General features: G+C 37.2%; 1 protein-coding gene across 1 annotated transcript in view; it reads right to left on the reverse strand.

Annotated features, from left to right (window-relative positions):
• Positions 1-1,034: 1,034 nt before the first annotated feature.
• CPE (carboxypeptidase E) overlaps positions 1,035-22,083 on the reverse strand; it is a 59,090-nt gene continuing 38,041 nt past the window's right edge. Inside the window, exons 2-9 of the mRNA XM_065836795.2 lie at positions 20,938-21,134; positions 18,933-19,100; positions 17,894-18,011; positions 16,745-16,927; positions 9,778-9,917; positions 7,294-7,393; positions 4,890-5,008; positions 1,035-3,766 (exon numbers count right to left, since the gene is read on the reverse strand). Coding sequence (XP_065692867.2) covers positions 3,668-3,766; positions 4,890-5,008; positions 7,294-7,393; positions 9,778-9,917; positions 16,745-16,927; positions 17,894-18,011; positions 18,933-19,100; positions 20,938-21,134 — 1,124 coding nt within the window. The 3' untranslated portion in view covers positions 1,035-3,667. The remainder of the gene's footprint in view (positions 3,767-4,889; positions 5,009-7,293; positions 7,394-9,777; positions 9,918-16,744; positions 16,928-17,893; positions 18,012-18,932; positions 19,101-20,937; positions 21,135-22,083) is intronic.

Raw genomic sequence — 22,083 nt, forward strand, 5'->3', positions numbered from 1 at the left:
AGGAGATGATCAGAATGAGCTCTTTGCAAGGTTCAGGAAGGCACAAAGCAAGTGCTGCAGTGATGTTTCCAGGTCCTACATAGGTGCTAGGTGCTAACTACAGGTAGGAAACAAGGCACTCTTCCAGTGGAGCAGGTTTACTGGGAAGCTCTAGAAGGTTGATTTAACTTTTAGAGAGGCAGACATTAAACTGCTGCTATCCTACAACCTCTGCAGGAATGAGTCAAACTAAGCGCAGATATGGGAAAGAATCAGGCTTATGGGAAATGTGCCTTTAAAATTAAACTCTAGCCTCTCTCAACCTACTTGTCATCTTTCTCTGAATTCTCTTCCCTTTCATGGGCTAGTTATTAAGTGTTCCCTACACACCTGTTAGAGCTGTTAAAAAACCTCAGAGAAAGAAACTTGGTAGCAATTCTTTCTTACATACCATATCAGTTTTAATTTACACTTGAATATATGTCATTATCAGCTCAGGAATATCCAGGACTATAAGTGAATTCACACCTATCGACTCAAATACCACAACCTAGGAAAAGGGAAATATAGTTCATACACAGTGATTTTATTTGACTTCATTATTATAATCCTGACCACTGTAGTTATAAGGAATGCCTGGTACCACAGGTTTGGAAGTACACTGCACACTGTGCTTTCTAATCCTAAGGACTGTGATGAAAAAAAGGATAAATTTGTAAATATTGCGAAAAGACACACAAAAGTGTATGCCTTGTCCTCACTGACCCTGTACAGATGCAGAGCATCTCATTCTTATCCATTACTTTACTTGAAATTCTGCACAGGAAAAATGTTCAGAAAAATGTATACTGCAAAAGAAGAATGTTCTGGCACAAAGTTAAGGGTTATGGGTGGCTCTCAGTGGGATACCAGCACTAATCCCAGTCTCGTTTCTCTGTTCAAACAGCAAAGGAATTGGCACACGCACCTCACTGAGGATTTTCATGGCACACTTTGCAGACATGCACAGCCAAAGAGGTCATGTTTTAAACTGGAAATTACTCACACACTTTACATTTTAAATAAACCTGTAGATTTATTGTACAACAGTACAGCATGTGCCTTTTTAACCAAAAGCTCAGCATCACACAACATCTTAATCTTCCATTTAAACATACATAGTCCTACAACACAGTTCAGCTAAGAAAGCTACATAATGAATTAATTTATTGAGAGTCCTGGCTATGCTGTTGCTAAGGATGTTTACCTACAGCAAGAACAGTGGCAGTGGTTCTGGTGTGGTAACATTAAATCATTTTAACCTGTTCTCAGCACAGTAATAGCGAGCAGGTATCTAGAGCAAAATGAAAAGATTGTCTAAGGGACACCACATTTAATTGCAAATGCAGGGAACAGTAGACCAGAGGATCTCACACACACAATACAAGTCCAGATTAGGTGTTATGAGATCACTTTGGTGTAATGTCTGCACTAGCTATGCCACACAATCTACCACACAGACTGGACGTATGACAGGCATAGCACCGTGCAGTAATATTGTTTGGATTGAAATTGTTAGGTTTGGAAGGGGCAGAGCAGGGTGTTCTATACAAATATACACTTGCCTTATTACATTAGTTTACAGGTCAGAAACACTCCTATAGCCATTTGCCCACCTGCCAGCGGTGTCTTGCTGTAATTCATTTTCATACAGTTTGTTTCGATTTCACCTGCTTCTATTGAAAACTGCATCATTACTTCCAGACCCAGAGCGTGTTTTGTGTTATGTGTCTCAGCCCTTCAAACTGTCATAAACACCCGAGCTGGTGTAACTGGGCATCCTTTACTCACATTCTCATGCGCAACTAGACACAAGTTGTTACCAAGACATGTACAGATAAGATTCTTCTTTTTCCACAGGGGTTCCTCATCACAACAGAGGTTTAAAGGTCATCACACAACTTACAGGAACTGAAGTTCCCCTCCAGTTTGGAATTAAATATCTCCTACCCAAATGAGACACAGGCTACATAGCAAAATCTTGATCAGAGAAAATTTATGCCTTTTATTGCTGTTCAATTTATCAATCTGTCTGAAACTATAAGACAATTAGTTTAAAGAATCAAATGCTATCTTTATTGAAGAATTTCAGGTTCTCAAAAAAACAGTATTTTCAGCAGATTTTTTAAATGCCCAAAGGAGGTAAATTTGGATCTTACTCCTAAACATGTGATTTTTCACTTATGGCAGGAACTTGATAATGCATTGTTGGTCGGTTCTGAACAGTACTGGACTCTTACAGCATCAAGTAGAATAGTATACTAATCCAGACACAGACAGTGGTACTAAAGAAACAGAGGAAGGAAATCTATATCGAACATCTGATCTTGAATTAAAATAGACCAGCAAAAGTATGCAATCCTTCAAACAGATGAGATGCTCAGCTGCTATCAAGTAGCACAGGAGCAGTGGTTTCAGAAGAATTATACCAAATTTGCCCCCACTACAGTTCATGTATATTCTCTGACTCCACAAATTTCATTCATCTTGGGCAAAATACTCAAGCACACTACAAGAAAAATGGGAAGAAGAAGGAGCTTTTGAAAACTAAGATTGCTTTTTTTATCAAGTATATTTGGAAAATTTCACCACACTGAAAAAATTTTCACTATCTGTCTTGCTTCTAGTTTTAGATAAGACTAACCAGCAGAAGAAACAAAGTTGTTGACAAACCCATTCTTGACTTGTGAGACTACATGAATGCCCTCAGTAGACTTCCAGTTCATTGTCTAAACTGTAATGTTTTGGTAGCTTTCGCTGAACATATGAACTTTTGGGTGATTATCTAGACACCACTGACATGTAAAGACTGTTGAAAAGGTAGTGATCTAATTAAAACAGACATCACCTGAAATGATTATTTTTTTTTACCTTGCTGTAAAACAAACACTAACAGCATATTAACAAGATGCACAAGCTCTTCTTCTTCACCCATCCAGAATTTTTGATTTGGTTAATAAGTAACAAGAAATAATTAAAACCTGATCCTGAAACGTCATTAATAGTTTAAGGAATAAAGCTCAGCTATTTCCTGAATTTATTCCATGACATTATTTAATAAAAGAGCTTATGCAGATTCCTTCTGCTTACTAAAATGAAGTCAGCTTATGTTTCCTACATAGTTAAATAGCTCCAACACCAGAGACATACAAAATGTTATACTGAATTTTAAGCCTTGTAAAACATTATCACACCACCACACTGTAATTATAAATCTTTTCAATAGCATCCAATATAGAACTCAGTAAAGAGCACTGTCTACTACTATGTATTGTCAAATATTTCTGGCATTACTGGGAATTGACTACAGCATATTTCTTTTTTAAAATCAAGAGTTAACCTATATATTCTGAACTTGAAAATAATACACAACAGATTGTACTCCCATATAGGCCGCAGAGACATTCACTCATATTTTTTTCTGATTTGTATATAAGAGTAACTTTCTATAACAATATGAAAGAAAATCAATAACTTATCTAGCTAGGAGGCTAGTAGTTATTTATGATCATATTAATCAAAAGATGACTGAAAAATTCAAAGTTAATTATCGTGAAGTGCACAAAATCTAGAATATAGGGACTTTCCACAGTACATTATGCTAAGTCAACATATAATAGATTAAAAGCTGTAAAGCCAAAATCTTCATTTAAAAATTTAGTGTTTCTGACATCATCTTCCACCATTCCATCAACTCTTCTTTCTCCTCTTCTTTTCTTTCAGACAATGACTCCAGTTCAAAATCAATCTAAAAGAAACAATCAAAAACATCAGTAAGATTTGTTGAGAGAAATGTTGGCTTTTATAAGTCACTTATTGAAAGAAGTTGTTTAACATAGACATGGGGCTTAGGGAAGTAGCTTCCATTTTAGGCTAGGTTTATTCCAGAGTCTCAAGGCTGATTTAAATATGCACAATACCGGCATATGAGTACAATAAACTTATCTAAAACACGCACATAGGTAAGCAAAATTTCCAAAAGAAACCAGACATTTGTCTGGACTTTGACTTGTCTAAACACTTAAAAAAATATAAGCCAATCAAATTAAAACTGAATAATAGCTAGCCGTATAAGTCTTCTAGCATATAATAAAAAGTATCATCAGTGTATTGATGTCTGACACCTACCAATGCAGACCACCAGTATATCAAAACAATCAATTTTATACCATCAAGAAGATACAGGGAGCTTTTCTGACAAATGGCTCACTAGTGTAGATATGATTTGCTAGTGCAGTGTATCCTAGAGTATGATACACACTAGAGAAATAAGTATTTATTTTAATTGTTACGAGTGGAATCCGCAGCTGTACAGAGGATGAATTAAAAATGCTTCTGAACTCTTAGATGCAGCCTAGGTCTTATTTGCTATATATATTAGGTATCTACACAAAGCAGAGCTCCACCACTACCTTTCTGCACATATCTGAACTCTGGTTTTAATCTTTGCAGGTAGTCACTTGACAATTTAGACTAAAAATATGAAGTCTCAATGAAAACCTCAACACCTCTTACACTTTTTATGTCGCAATACTTAATGATATTTTGTAATCTTCTCATTAGCTATTCATATATTAACCAATTAAAAAAATGTAACTATCTTAATGTTACCTCTCTGTGTGTCTTCTCATTTTAAATAAGAGCAACAAGAGTTTAAATGAGTTTACAATGAGATTACCCTCGGTGGCTTGTGCAGCAAGTACTAGAAGAGTAGCTTTCCTGTCTGTCTTCTAAATCAGCATATTCTGAAATATTCTGAAAAACCACCTCCTGCTTATATGGACACCATGGAGGAAAAAAAAAAAAAAAAAAAAGAAAGAGACTTTTTAATATATAATAGATGATAAACCAACATACATATGAGCACTTACCACCACCGCAGGGCTAAACGGCACAGCCACTTTTTTAGTTATTGCTAGATAGCCTGGTGCTGAGGCTGTAAGTTTGTAATTTCCAGGCACAAGCAATCTCCAGTAATCACCATCCTTGGCTGTAGAGAATAATAATAATGATAATTAAAAAAAAAAAAAAAAAGTGTAAAACTAATTATGCAGCTAAGGAAAAGGGATTGTATAACTTGTCAACATCTTTCATATTTGTATCAGTTCTTTCTTTCTGCCTACCTGAAAGGATTGTTCTGTAAGGGCTGTATAAATATATCATACAGATTTTCTCCTTTTTAGGTAACCAAAACACAAATTTAAACTCTGAAGTTGTGCTGTAGCCTCCATGAAACATTTTGCCTGCTGAGGTTGAAAGACCTCCAGCACAATGAAGAAAAGGACAATCTGAGACATTATGCTGTTTTAGAAGCATGCCCCGGCCAACATGCAGCTACTGTTAAGTGTCTGAGTTTCAGTTTGCAATGCCATGTGGATTTTTAATGTCCTTCTGCATTCTGAAAATCCAAATTTTAAAAAAATGTTATTCTCATTGATAAATAGGACTGCCATTCGCAATTTATCTTGCAGAAAAAATTATAAAGGATCTTTTCCTGGATTATTCCACATCTGCCACCCCTGAAGCATCATGATCTACATGTTTCAATATCCAGGCAATGTCTAGGGCATTTTTTCTTCCATTTAGCTAAAAAAAACCAAAAAGACATTACATTTTGATTCACTCAGGTCAAAGAAAGGCTCTTATTGTACTGAGTGTTACTGCAGACCATCTTTTTCACACACAGAATAAAAAGGCATCATTCTCTTATCTGAAAATGACTATCTCTTGTTTTCACAAAGAATCATATTGTCCTTGTACCAGATTGCCTGTACCAGGCAATCATCTAACTTGTCACAGGCTAATACTCTGAACTTCTCTATCTGCACGCAGAATTTCATAAAACATTGCAAGGCTACTCTGAAGGTCAGTTAGCAGTGCCATTTAAAGCACTTGGCCATGCTCTTACTGCTAGTTCCTTCAACACTTTTTCAGCACATCTGCAGCTACACAGCACACAGAAGGAAATATTACTGCAATTCACATGGTCAAAAAACGTCAGTAGTCTGTCCAGTTGTTCCCAGACTTTATGCTTCATAAAATAGAAAGGAAAAAAATACTGCTGCAGTGCTATGATAATGATCTATTCTAATGCCTGGCACTGGAACAAAGCTGAACTTCAACTCATGAACAAAGGAGCAGGGAACAAAAAAAAAAAAAAAAAAAAAATTATCCTTCTTTTCGAATGTGCTAAAATTCGAGTACTTGTTTTGTTTTGCTCACTGTTTTGACAATACATGACTTCCAGGCTTATACAAACACAACTCTGTGAAAGGCTTCATGATTAGATGCTTCTTGTACCATAGAAGCAAGAGCTGCAGTATCATATGCATCACTCCCTCATACCTCTAAGTATCTCTTCGCACAGCTTATCCCCTCCCTTCCTATTATACCTGAAAATTGATTTCCAGCCTTTATACTTTTTGGCTTCTGCAGTGAAAGAAGGTGGCTAATGTTATCACAGACTGTTCTCCTGCTTGACAGAAATGCTGCTCTCTTTGCAGGTGATGTGAGAAAAAAAAAAAAAACAAAAATCAAAGTCAACTGAAGAGTCTACCATTCCTTTATCATAGTATTTTGCATCTCTAACAGGGTAGTGAGACATATCACTGAGAAAATTACCATAATGTTCCATCATACATAAAGCACTGGTATATTAGTATTGCTTTTCTAATCGCTGTCTTCTACAAACAAACAAAAAAATGCCATTCAGAATAATTTTCTATAAACACCAGCATGATACTTTCCTCTTTTAGAACCACCCTTCTAAAATAAAAGTCACACAATCGTAAACAGTTGAGAGAATTTACCTTCGCAGGAGGAAGATATATAAATTGAAAGTGTGTCAAGAATTTACACACCAAAAGGTATGATCACATCTTCAGTAATGTAACAGGTCTGGGTGTCATTTTAGCTTTTAGATTCAAGACAGCACTGCTGACAGACTTTCAATCTTGGCAGCATTGTGAAATACTACTTGCACCACAAATCAAAATACAAACCAAACAAAAATAATCAAGAGCCACCAGAACCAATTCATGGCAGAAATCCATGGAGTCCCAACAACCAAGATCCAGCTACTTTGGGAGCAAAATACGAGAGAAAAATTCATTAAATCCTTCAGGCAACAAACTGCTTGAGGAACAACATGTTTTCCTGGCTTCAAAATTTTGCTCCCTTCAGGCTTCAGCTAATAAGATCTGAAAGGGTTTCAGGTCACCAAGCAGAAGGTGATAGGTTCCAACACTTCTTGTTTTCTTGATGTGCAATGCTCACCTGATGTAATGTCATGGCTTATGCCCTCCACAGAAATTGTAGCATTTGCTATTGGATTGCCCTGAAGATCTTTAACAAACCCCTTCACTCCTCGATGAATCTAAAATAAATAAATAAAGTCAGCAACACACAAGAAATCACTGGAAAATTCTTAAGAAAATATGGCATTTTTGTCAGTGAAGTATCTATTGATATACATTATGGATCTCACAGTCTACAGGCCGGCAACTATCAAGGATAGTTATTAAACATTATAATGGAAAAATCGTGAAGAGGAAAAATAATTCAGCTGGTAGTTATATTAATTTCTCTGCAATGCACACATTTATCAGAAATATGCAGCAAATCATAGCATATGTGCACGCTGACTTGAAAGTCTTTGTCAATGGTAATTAATGAATGTAGTGAAAAGCTTTGAAAGAACTTAAAAAAAAAAACAACCCACAACTTATTTTTGTTTTAAGTTTCATTGTCTGTAAGAATTTAGGGCTGATAATGGACACAACTGCTTCAGAAGTGAACCATTACCAAGGTTAATTGTGGGTACTTGGATTTTGATGGGCAATCCCTGTCTGAGATGCTTGAGCTCTCTATTGTGCACCCAAAACATCTACATCTTTGAGCAACAGTCCCTTCATACTCTGTGAGAGAAATGGGATGGTGGGTCACATCGTAGTTCCTTCTAGCCTCTAAGGCAACATCCTCTAGGCAACAGCACCCTCAATACTTAATCTGTCTGTTCCCAGTATATATGAAGTTAAAGCACTGATTTGACCATGCTGAACAGTCCTGCTGGTATTTCTTAAGCACGGCCTGAAAGCAGACTGAGCTCCTCAGAGCCAAGAAACTGAGGATCAACTACTTTTTCCACAGCCTGAGATAGGAAGCTCTCAGTGCTGGGGAGAATAGGGCATTTTGAACCTGTGCAGAGATGCATTTCATGAGGAACCTGGAAACTGAACAGGAAGTGCCGTGTAGTTCAGGCTTCTCTCTGATTCTGTGATATTTGAAAAGACCTGTGGATTACAAATTTTATTTTCTGATTTTGATGTTCCCTTTTAAGAACCTGTATGGTATATTCAGCTGCTATATCGTTCACCAGATTCTTCTAATCTCACTGTGGGAGATGGCTAACACAAAGCATCTTAGAAAAGCAGAAAGTACTTATTTGTAGTGTCCTCAGCAATCACAGGGGAGCTGAAACATAGAGCTGGACTCCTATCCTGTAAGAGTATAAAAACTAATTCCAGATAGACCATCTGAACTTCAAGGATAAAGGTAGCAGCTCTGCAGGAGCAAAGGAAATTGGCAAAATAATCTCTCACACATTAGTAATTTTGAAAATGCAGTGACACCATGGGTTTTCATGAGTCAGAGAAAATTAACCTGTGCACAAAGGAGCTGAACAATTTGAGATGGATACCATAATAAATGAGTAAAAATTTGCAGGGTAGGTACAGCTTTTTCCTCAGCCCACATGCAACTTACTAACAGAATGGTATAACTAAAATATTTCAAATATTCAAATATTTCAGATTTCTAGCTAACTAAAGCATTTCTGCACAAATAATCTATTAAATAAACAAATCTATTAATTGACCAGCTTTGCTAACAAACTAGATTTCTGATTTACCAATTCCAGGTGTGCAGCCATTAATAATCTCAAATGTATTTGTGATCCTTAACTAGAATATCCAGGTTTCAGAAATTCAATAATCTCACGCTGCTTGGAACCATCATTTCAGTGCAGCCTGTTACATTTGCTTTAAATGATTGGGGGATCAGGGGGAAAGAGAAGCAGCGTCTCACTCCAAATACACAAATACACTCACAGATCTATTTCAGGAATCTCAACATCTAGCAACCTATTAGCACAAAATTATCTAAACCCATGACTAAACTTTACACTTCTAACCCGATTTTGTGTAAATTTTAACGGAATTATCACATGGACAGCTCTACATTGAGTATCAACAGCCCATGCAATCAGAGAGCAGTGGAGTATCTACAAAACCAGGATTAAAGATGTCCACTGACATGACACTGAGCTGCCAGGCAGATACAGCCTGGTCCAGCCATCTCGGGCCCTGTACATCCAGAGCGATGCATCCCACACCTATACACCCACTTCCACACCTGCAGAGGACAATTCATCTCTCTTCATACACACATCAGTGCTGGGGGAATGAGTTATACACTCTGGTGATGTGCATTTCTTTCCATTGATGAAGTCAACACAAATCCTTTACATTAAAAGTCTGCAACAGCTTAAGTAAGGCAAGATTAATTCCATACTATAATATCTTTCTTTTCCCCTCCTCTTTTACATACATAGAAAAAAATTACACAGGATTTACCACCTTAGAGACGTATAAGAATTATGGAGTTGGATTTATATGAACTTCTGAATTAACATTCACACAGTACAAAGTTGATAAGTTTTATGTACAATTACTAGAGTTTTGTTATCCTCTTTTTTGTTACCTGCTCAATGTAGTTGATAAGGGAGTTCTTGTTGTCCTCCCAGTAGCCCTTCAGAGTTTCTTCAGGTGGGAATTTTTCACAGCTAAGCTCCACTGTGATTTCAAAGCAGTTGCTGCTGAGGTAATTGAAATCCTGCATTCCTACAATGCCAGAAAAGAGAGTTAGTGATGCATTTTGCATTGTTCTGAAGTAAATAAAGAGGGACACATGAGATGCTGCAGCTATTAAGAAAAGAATAGCTATAAATACAGTTGATGCAGTTCCAGTACTCAGTTTAGTTTGGAATTCAGAAACTTCAAGTCAGAGAAACCAAAAAGACAATTAATTCCCAATAATATTTTATTTCCAGGCAAAGTTTGGAAAAGAATTGACACCTGGACTCTGTACTCTTACCTGACACATTTTTGGACAGTTGACATATAAATTACTTACTATCGCTTCAGGAATGGAAATGATTTGTGATTATGGCTAAAATATTTACATATCAAAGTAAAAGGTGATCACTTTGTAAGCCAGGAGGAATGACAATTAATTACAAAGCACATTAAATATAATAAAGTGACTTTGAAAAAGAGTTTATAAAGATAGGTCAAAAACATTTTGGGTTATTTTTCTTCTGAAAATATAGAGTTTCAAATCCATAACATTTTACATGAAAAACATCTGTTTGCTAAGGAATATTCTTTGTCAAGCTTTTCTGCATAAATTCCAAACATTTTCCACAGAAAAAAAAATACAGACCCAAACTTCCTATAAACTTTATCTACATAGAAATTTTTCCATGGATAGGGGTATTTCCCACCCCACTCAATATCTCTGCAAAATCAACACTGGATAGCCTTCTATAGAGAAGAGAAAGATCATTTAGTCATAGGAATTTAAATAAATATGTATCGTTGCATCGTCACTAATAATAAAAACTTGATGGGAAAGACACACTCTTTTACATTGCTAAGCCCCTCGTTTTACTACATGGAAATGTTGACTTTTTTCTCAAATCAGTCAACCAATAACCAAAGTAGTTTCCAGTTTTGTAACTTAATCAACCAGCTGTAGAGGGACTGTGGCTGTCCCCAGGAGGGTTATAAATATATTCTTTGGAGAAGCTGATGTGGAATTAGCTCTTGCCTTCCCAGTCTATCTGGGTGGCAGAGTCAACGGATTCTCAAACAGAGGACTGAAAAGAAAAAGGCTACCAAACAATGTGAGCATCCCCATGGAGGTCACTGAGGGATTGAAAAGTGCCTCAAACATAGCTAATTCATTCAGCCCTATGTTCCCCCATGTAAGCTACATATTAAACTTAATGCAGTCTCCTTACCAAAGCACCAGTGGTGTTCACCAGTTCAGAAATGTCCAGAGTGCTTATGTCATATCCAAAAGAAAACCCCAATGGCAACAAACAGATTGAGTCAGGTGGGATTCTGCCAGCACATTGGTGTAAAGAGTCTATTTTCTGCCAACCAGGCAATGAGATTCCTAGCTACTGATAGGAATAGGGACTTTTCACACTCCTAAAAGAAACTTTGTATTTCTAAACCTTTTTTAGGTGTCTGAAAAATGAGGACATAGAAGGCAAAGGTGCTCCTGGGAGGCATGGCTCTGATGTCCTGACAGGTAGAATGCAAGATGGTCCATTCAGCAGTAAACAGCAAAAGAGCAGTGGAGTCATGAGTAAAATCCTGACAGTGGTGCTGACTGCTAGACATCTGTTCCAGGCACTAGATAGTGTTGTTTTTCTTGATTTTTGCCTTTCCTCTACAAGAAAGAAAGAATCCATAAAAGGAGAAGTGGGAGCCGAAGGACATGATGTAATTCTACTGTGATGCCAACAACTCATGACCATTACTGCTCCAGTTCTCAGGAAATTTCTCCCTCCCCATCACCTCCCAAAGCAATGTGATACTCAGGGATGCCCTAGTTTCTCAAGAACGGAATAAAGAAGCAATACATTTTCCTGTTTTGTGCACAATGTCCATATCCTACAGTTTGTTTCCCAGTTCCTGGGCTGGTCCACAGTTCATACTTGTTGCTCCTGCAAAAATTCAGCTTGCATCACTGAGCTGCCAGTGATGACCTGGATCTCTGGGATGGAGAATGGGGTGAAGATAGCCTAGATCTAAACTGTGGCCTACAACATCTATAATCTGGAAGGCATCGGGCTGGCTACATACAATTTGCACTCTTTACCTGCCTCTTCAATATGGCAATTAGGTGCAATATCCAAGAAATCAATACTATCCAAAAGATGTATTCAACACTGCAAGAACTTTGCTGCCACTGGTCAAGCTCTCTAATTGTCCTATTCCTTCTTGTTATGCCCCTGGCATACATCACATGGATGTATATCATCACATTCCCAAAGCCTCTCATTTTAACAAAGAATAGCACAAAACTAACTTTCTTTAACAGGGACAACTCTCTGAAGATCAGAAAGGCTTAGCAGACCTCAGATATAACTGAGATTCAGCAATGAATGCCCTGCATTGCTGACCATGAGTAGGATTTTTCTTTGAAACTGAGCAACACAAAAACTCTTGTGTTGCACTGCTTCACTGTCCTGGAAGGACTACAGTGTCTTTATGCTAATACACACATAAATAAGCTTAGAATATGGGACAAAATAAATTTCTTCAGCTTTTAAAAAAGTAACTCCAATGAGCAGGGTGTGCTCCTGGCATCAGAATTACCTAGACACTAGGCTAGTTGAGCTTCTACACTTATAAAGACAGTAACATTCAGTAGGGCAGGATGAACTTGAGCCTTGCATGTAATGCAGAGAACTCATGCCTCCTACATATATTGTATACAATACTAGAAAAATTTGTCTAATGTTGCTTCCAAAACTGGTAACACAAAAGATAATTCAAGTTAGGAATTGAGTGCCAAGAGTGATTTGAGAGTATCTGAAAATAAAAAGACACTTAAACAATAGACTAATACTACAGCAATGTAAGCTGCTTTGAAATGCTATTTTTGTAGTGACACAAATCTGATTAGACTTAGGTGACTTTGCAGTAACAAAACAAGCAGAACATGCATGTGGCTAGCTAGCAATTCATTACTATATGTTCTTCTCATTTATATTTCCACACAAAAAGTACATTAAAGAACCATTACAGAATCACAGAATTAACTGGGTTGGAAAAGACCTCAGAGATCATCAAGTCCAGCCCTTGGTCCAACTTCAGTCCATTTACTAGATCATGGCACTAAGTGCCATGTCCAATCTCAGTTTAAAAACCTCCAGGGACGGTGAGTCCACCACCTCCCTGGGCAGGCCATTCCAATGCCTGATCACTCTCTCCATAAAGAATTTATTTCTAATATCCAGCCTAAATTTCCCCTGGCAGAGTTTAAGCCCATGCTGATGTTGAAAAGTTATGCACTCAACAGCCAAGGAAATACCAAAATTAAAGCTGTCTGTGCAAATTAAATTTTACTTTCTTGTGCATATGTGCAATCATTAATTACTTGCTGATAGGGACAAGACTAGTGTTTAAAATATAAAAGATTTTATATATAGGCTTGTTTTTCCCCAGGGTCTGGTGGCTAAAAGGGTCTTTCCTGAACACTGAAGAATGAGTCCTTTGCCTTTGCTTGCTGCTCTCCAAAAAACCTACAAGGATCAAATAATTAGAGACGACCACGAATACAAAACAGTGTAACGAGCATTCTGGTCTGAGATTTAGCACACAGATGCTGTTGGGGCAGTTATCTTCTATTTGTTCCTGCTCCACAGAAGAAAGTAAATACTAAGCAGGTCATGGAGAGAAAAACCTCACAGCAAAATGTATTAAGAGACAGAAGCAAATGTTAAATATTCCTTTATATCATCTGCGCTCTCCACCTCAAAACCTGCATGGAGAATTGCCACCCTGCCTGAGAGAAATAAAGAAATCCTGAAGTTCTACAAGATGGCAAGGACAGAACATGAATGCAATGGAGGGTTCATCCTTACTTCCATCTTGAGACAACAGCTTCTACCAGTCACCAGATGCTCAGCCTTCCTATCGGAAGAACTTCAGTTTTCAGAAAAACATACACAAAGTAACCCATACTCACACGAGAGGGCCACCTATATGTTATCCCACATACCAAGGAACTAATGAAAACTTCTGCTGGCCCATCATGCAGCATCATGTTTTACAAAAGGTAGAAGTTCCTGTAGGTAAATGATATGGGCAAGGGAATTTATGCAGCACAATCATAATGAGCTCTATAGGGCAACAGCAACTTCAGTAATTTATTAGAAAGAAGAAATCAGCCTAGCTCAGAGCTCTTAGTCTGATGAGGCACTGTCAAAGGCAGCATCTAGGAGACCACAGCCTTACTTAGCTCAGCTGTCCTCCACCCACTCGTTTTTCCTTCCACCACCACTGGCTCTGCTAAACCCCTGCACTACTTTCAACACCAAAACCAGCTCCAGCACCCACTCTCACGTATTTCTCTATTTCCAGTCACGTTGTTCCAGTTCCCCTCCTTCTCTACAAGTTTGTGGCAAGCCCTCTTTTATTTGCTGCCACTCAGCCCAGGGAGATCACCCTGCAGGTGCCCACAGGACATTGAGCTACTCTCACGTCCCCTCACAGAACCCAGAACAGCCCACAGCAAACCAAAGGTGCAAAGGCAGAGAAGCACCACATTAGCTTCGAATCGGAGTGGATACCATGGAGACAAAGCCTTTGGAGAGTTTCTCTTGACAAATTCTGATCTCTGGTAAGGATATACAATGAAATACTTTTCCTGAAGTAATACACAGGGCTTTTCAATGGCTTATACCACTGCTAACTTTGAGTGTATTATCATATGGATAGCAAAGGCCACAGAGACAACATATAACTTATGTGCCACATTTCAGTTTTGAGACAGAGCTTTTTGGACCAAAGCTTCCAAGAAAATTTTCACTTGAACTAAGTAATGTTTAGTTATTTTTCTTTCACTAGGCATGGAAACAACAGATCTGTTTTCGCTAAAATATTTTTGGGTTTGTTTTTGTTTGTTTGTTTTGTTTTAAAGTCAGCCTGTGGCAAACATAACCATGGAGGTTTCATTCAAAAGCCACAGCTTGCCAGCTGATTTCTACACTTCAAAAAAACAAAATACAAGCAAGCAAAAAAAAAAAAAAAAAAAACCCAAACAAACAACAGAGTCATGCTGTATGATCCAAAGTTTATTGTCGTCTCTCTATTTTTTATGAGCTGCACCATATTAGGATCATAGACCCTGGTTAGAACTAGGACTCCTGTCTACTAACTTCTGTACAAATACATGAGAAAAAGAAAGGGCTCACTTGGGGAATTTGCAGTCTAACTTAAAATAGGATCCAAAAGGGTCAAATAATTCAAACCGTCCAACAAGTTTTTCCAATGGAAAAATGTGCTTTTGGCATGTGCACTTTAGTTAGAATCAAATCATTTCATCAAAACAATGGAAAGACTGTTTTTATAGCATTTTCCTAAGGAAAAATAAGCTGAAATTCAATACATCTAAGTTTTTATATTTAATCCTTAATATTTCATAAGATAATTTTTGGACTGAATTGAAACAAAATTCAACTATTAAACCTTTCAATACTTTGTTTATAGTCTTCTTTTTTTTCAAATTATGCAAACTTGGTTTTGTCTAGGGTGTTTTAATGGTTCCAATTTAAAGTCTGCGAAAAGCCTCACACAAAGGGAAATTTTTGGTTTTCAGTCATATTCAGAAATGTCAGCATTTTACATTACACCCAGTCCCTGGTACGTGTGGTACCACAGCAGAGGACACTTGCTGCCCCTGTGATGACTGGTGATAACAGCTCTATGAATAAGCAGGTAGGTGATCGCTGGCTTTGTGAGCACTACCAGTCATTGTTCTGCTTCTAATTTCTTCACATCAGCTTAATTATTTTTCTCTTCTAGTACCGCCTTTACTGTAACAGGAGCAGAGCTGCCACCTAAGCTGCCCCAGTGCTTTGAGAGATTCCTACTAATTTCAAGTAAAAATCTAAAGTTCATTCAGAGACTGTAATTGAGTAGTAAGAGGAAAACAAACAGTAAAACTGGTACACGTGTTCAAAGTTATCTGATCCAAATCAACAAAGCAAATGAACAGGCAAATCACACAAGCTGAGTTTCTAGCTCAGAAATCCCCAGCTCAGTTTTTCAAGTTTTGTCCAAGTTTAGCAGATACAGAAGATGTATAAAAGATGTAGATATGCCAGCATCTGCTTTGCCTCAACATACAAAGAAAATGACATATAAAAATTCTTGGCAAAATGGAATTAAATGTCTCGTTTCAGGCTACTCTTCAAGACTTCTCCTGGAAAATTAGTGTTGAAGCGGGCATTGAAGCTCTGCTGTTCCTCTTAGCACAGAAGGTTCTACCAAAGTCTAGGGGAACACTACCTGAGCAGAGATCAGTCTCTAATAAAGCTAGGAAGTATGGAGACACAAGTATCTTCACAGCTGGATTTTCTCCCACGGAAATCAAAGGCCAAACTCCCATTGGTGATAACATTGCAAAAATCAGGCCTTTCCACTTTTTTCAAGGTTGGATGTTTCCATTATTGAGGTTTAAGTGATCAGTCAGTAGCCTGCTGTCTCTTATCAGGGCATGTTAAGAGAATTTTTACTCTTTTCTGTCTTTTAAAAAACAAATCAAAACAAAAGAAACAAAAAAAAAAAACAAAAACCCACACCTTAAGCTCGCCCACTGTAGGACTATTAAACTTGCAATGACCTGAGCCCTGACTAAAGAAATACTGTAGAAAAATGAATAAAAGAGGAATGTTTTAATAGGGGTCACAACGAGCTTTAAGGGATTTTATAGATATACTGTGGTGAATCATCAGCCTTTGATTAAGCCTTAACCAGACCAAAAGTTGTGGATAAAGTGGTGGTATTCCAGACTATAATTAAACTAGTGAAAAATGAAGCTTAAAATAAGCACCAGTGACACTGAATCCCCACACAGTGGGTCTCACCTCCTGGGACACTGTACCAGGCACCACCATTAGTTGTTCCATCCACAAAGCTGCTGTCATCATCATTTTTGCGACACGGTGGTCTGTTTGGATCAGACATAGCAGGATTAAAGGAAGAATAACTGCGAGCCAGGCTTTGAAAAATTGCATCATCGGGGCAGGAGCTGTATTCATGAGTACTGCCTAGGGAGGAAAAAAAAGTCCAGGAACAAGGATTATTAAAAGGAAAGTCATACTGACTGAGCTCACAGCCTAGATTACCAGCACTGCACAGCAGGACTGTGCCTGGAAACTCTCTGTACGCAGGTATGTGTCCTACAGCATCATAAACTAACATAGCATTACCTTAACAACTAACATTTCCCCAATACTTCATCAATTGCCTGTATCAGGTTGCCCTGTTATTAAGGTGACTATTAATATCAGCCTTCAATATTTATAAAAATACTAATTTCAAAGTGCATCACAAAGACCAAGGTATTCTAGGCTTTAGATATTTTCTTAGAAGAACACACAGTACACAGAAAAGGTCTCTCCCTAAAGGAGTTTACAGTCTGATATTAAAAGGATTTGCAATTAAACTGTGAGAAAGCAGTCACAAACAACATCATCTCATGACCATTTCAGTCATGTGCATATCCCCTAGCAGAAGAAAAAAACAATATTACTGTCTGCTAAATGATAACATCTCTGCAACAATGTGATCCTTTTTAATTGGGACCAATACTGAGAAAGGGGAAAAAAATGATAGTTGTTTTTATTAGCACACTACTGCCTTCAGAAATTCATTTTTTAAAGGTTCAAGCAGAGAAAACTCAGATTGCACCGGCAGTGAAGGCACACGACTTCTGCTTCACTTAACAGGGTACAAACAGCCTCAGCTAATTTAAACGCTAATTTCCCTCAATTAAAGTATCTGAGTGACCATGATTCTCTCAGGTATTACATCATGTACGTGATGAGGCTCTACTGAAACAAGCTATCTACATACACTCATACAGTGACTAGTTTTAAACGTGACTAATATGCTAATAAAGTCATTACAAAGCAACAGCATGATATTTACAAGGTGGATCTTAGGTAGCAGGGAAATAAGTATAGAATGTGATTTGTATCTCCTGCTATTTCACGTTAACTCATACTACATACCACTCCGAGTCTCATCATAAGGATAGTTTGCAACGAGGTCTCCTCCATGAAGGTTGGCAGAGAGCACAAAGGGAATATCCATAATCCAGTGAATGACACCTTTCGTTTCAGGAGCAAGCTACAACAAAACAGCAATGCCAGCAGTTACCAACCGATAATTCAATGCAGAAACTTATTTTATTATATATATTTAGCTTAATTATTATCATTGTGCAAGACAGCTAAATGAACAGCAATATTATTTTGGTTTCAGAGGGAACTGGATCAGTTCTTTATATCAGAATCCATCTGAGAAGATTCATATAAGACTAAAACTGGTGTAAATTCAGAATGAGACCACAGATAAAGTAATCTCAATATTTTACTTATTTTCATTACAGCTAGGAAAAAAAAAATAAATAAAGCCTACCCAATAAAATAAACAAACTAAAAAAAAAAAAAATCATATATTCTCTGCACAGAAAGCAAAATTTTAAAATTTTAATTTGAAGACCGAATATGATTATTAAGGCCACAACCCTAGGAGACTGCAGTCACAACACTGTAATTTCTGAAACCTCATGAGGGGATAAACACAAGAAGATGAAAATCCCTTCAGATATACAGTTGCATATTTAAGGCTTAACTTTAACAAAAATATATATGTTACATGTGAGAATAGCTATCTAGTCAGCAATGTAATTAAGCACAATATACAAGGTAATTTCTGGCAATGGTAACAATACAGAATATCTGGAGGAATAGCTTCAAACCAAGGGAGAAGGCTATGCAATCTCTGGCCTTAAAAATAAAACATGCTTGGAATAAGAAATTATCTAAGGATTAAGCAATATGCATCAAAAGGGTTCACTACAGCAAGCCATTTTGAGAAAAACTTCAAGAAGCATTAGACAAACAAATTTAACAAAATGAACAAAATATTGAAAAGCAAGCGAATCATAAAGACCATACACACATCTCTTACAGGTTGCTACATGTCTGCTCGTGTAAAAGGGAAGAGATGAGCATGTAAGCGACCTGATATTCAGTCCCTACTTACCTTAGGATTCTGGTCCACAGCTTTTTTCATGTTTTTCAGCAGATGGTTGTTTGGGCCACCTTCTTTCTCATTAACATAGACTATTCTATCAAGATCAGGGAAATTTCGGTTTAGATCTATCCCTTGGGCATTACTTCGACCAACAAACCAGTCTTTAAGTTCACCGGGCTGAACAGGAAAGGGAACAAAGAAAGGGGAGATGAGCAGATTCAGAAGCTTACATATCAAGCTTTATAATGGTATATTTAGCCATGTAAATTCAAATCATGGGTTTACTCCTCATGTTCTCGAGAAGAAGAAGGAATCATGTGGGAGTAAAAACTTGTGAAGCACAAAGGGGTGAGTCACCTCTATTTCTCCCTAGATCTCTGTGGGAACAAAACAAACCTCTGCCTCACTGAGGGTCTCAGAGGAGAGGCTCATTCTCATAGCAGCAGATCTGGACTAAGGATGGGCAAACTTACCAGCAGTGTGAGATTTTCCAGTGCCTGCTGAGCCACCCTCTGAGACCTGGCTTTTCCCTATCACCTCATGCCCGTGCTCACAAATTATAGACCTCATTTTAGCAAGCCTGAGAACAGCTGAAGATTTATCAGTAACCCACAAGGAACATTTGCACTTGTTTCAGAGTTCCTCTAAATGTCTTCAGGGTAAGGAAGGACCCTAACCTTTATTTACCTGAGATCTTTACTTTTATGGCGTCTGTCAGCTTTGTTCACTGAAATGGTAACACTAAATAAAGATGCAATGAGAATTTCTGCAAGATCTTTTCTTTAAACTGATTCTCTAAAATAGGTTTTGGTTTGCATTAAGGAAATGCCTTCAGAGCACATAGTTTTCCCTAGCTTGCCTCTGTAAGCTTTCAGTACTCTGTAAAGTAGGTTTAGCTTGATTACTGGAGCATATTGAATCTACTGTCACACACTGTTAACAGGATCAAAACACTTCTAAATTGAAATAACAGTGGAACTAAAGCAAAATAAATCATGTGTGATTTGTAATGCAACCAGGTAAAAGTAAGTGTGCTTTAAGTAAGGAGCCAAAGTTCCAAATAATATTACAGAATCTCTGGAGAGAAATTTAAAAGTAGTGAAATACTGCACCAATTTGAGCGCAGCTTCTGCTTCATGGCCACTAGAGGGAAACATAGACCGAAAATGGTTTAAGAGCGTTCTGTGACTGTGAGGTTTTTTTAAGATTTCATGAGAATCAGTTTTTAAAATATCTTACTAAGGTTTGACTTATTTAATCATGAATAATAAAAAATCACATTAAAATATTCAATATTTTCATATTAATTTAAAAACACCACACTTTGCAAAACAAGAAAATTCTTATTTCTGTTTAGAACACAATATGCACCTGAAGCTGTATGCAGCAGGGTCTTATTTGGCCTCTATTTGCTAATTATGCATCAACACATTACATGTTTCTTGACTGAGTTATCATCCTAAAATACATGCTGCATTTTCTTGAATAATAGTTTAATTAAAGTACTTCATGCCTGAGATGTAGAATCAGAATATAAGTTATTTGTATTAAAAATAGATAGCTCACAAAGTTTGCTTTTTTGGGGATCAAGCTCTGACAAATGTGAATAACTCATGTAAGTGTACTTACATGAGAATATTCTTAAAGAAAACATCAACTTTCCCTTTTCTACCACTTTTGAAACACCACATATTACTAGAAGTTACTCATTTAGGAAGCAGTTCAATTAGTGAACTTAGATTAAAGACTAATCATGAAACATAATCATCATTATATTTTAAAATACAGTAACCCCACAAAAGAGATGGCTCTTTGTTGAAAACACAAGAGTAAAATCCTTTTTGTTAAATAGAACAAGCAACTGTACTATTAGGAAATACTTCAGTTATGCTGTTTCATTCAACAATCACCACCAGGAGTTCATCTACCAGTAAAACTGCTGGTCCAAGTGTCCTTATGATTCTAAGGTTGATTTAGACATTGATAAGTGTTCTATATGTGTAGCCTTACAAACCTGGGATGCTGCCTTCTCAAAGCCATCTGGGTTCAAAGATGGCATGATATGGATACGTGTGCTGTGGATCAAGTTGATAATAGTTTCATTTCCTTTCTGGTATTCATTACACAAGTACTGTGCCAAGAAGATGAGCAGCTCCCTTCCAACAGCTTCATTCCCATGCATATTGCCAACATATTTAAATTCTGGCTCTCCTGAAAAAAAAAAAAAAAAAATGTTTTAGAACACATGAAAATCACCCATGGACTGGCCCACACAGTGCATCTGAGATGTGGGTATCACTATTACTGTAACTGGTCACAGAATGCCCAGGAAGTTAGAAGCCTCCTTCAGAAAAGTGGATTTAAGGTTTTTTTCTGAACTCTGGCTAAACAAATAGTAATTTACAATCAGCTGTTTGTCAAAGGCAGAGAAAGAATAACAGAGGACAACAGAGCATGCCAACACAAATGCTACGCGCTGCCGTTAACATCACTATCATTGAGATTTAATACAATCGATGCTTCAATTCTACAAAAGGATGTCTTGATTACGTAGTTTTAAAATATATAAACTGACACTAATAGAGCTTCTTATCTTTAATATTCTCTCCAAGATTAGTTTAAGCTTCTTGCACTACATGTGTATTAAACTGCAAGTCTTTTACCAAAGCATTGCCAGTCAACAGCTGTTGATCCTAGTGATCTGAAAAACCTTATTCAGCAGTTGCGTTGGATATTCAGTTCAGCTTTTACAAGCAAGTGCAATAACCTAATTCATAAAACAAATCATTCCCATTTAACATTCCAATAAACAGTCCAGTATTAAATATATGTGTAAGCATTCCATATATATTAATAAATAAATGTAATGTTGATTTAATATATATTGTGAATATATAATATTCAACGTGTATTCAGTACATACTCCAGATATTTACCCATATATATGCTCAATATATAAATAAGCAGTCCAGTACGCCCAATTGCTCATTAGTCACATTCTCATGAGCCTAGACATGAAAAACACACAAAATAGGTCTTATAGAGCTGTGAAGGACAAAACTTTCAAACAATGATGTTTTGAGTCCTAATTCCAGAGAGGTTTTAGAATAATGTAAATACCTGAATGAGATTTGGAGGATTGTCCTAGAACTAAATTGAA

Source organism: Patagioenas fasciata, chromosome 4 (assembly GCF_037038585.1).
Source record: "Patagioenas fasciata isolate bPatFas1 chromosome 4, bPatFas1.hap1, whole genome shotgun sequence".
NCBI lineage: Eukaryota > Metazoa > Chordata > Aves > Columbiformes > Columbidae > Patagioenas > Patagioenas fasciata.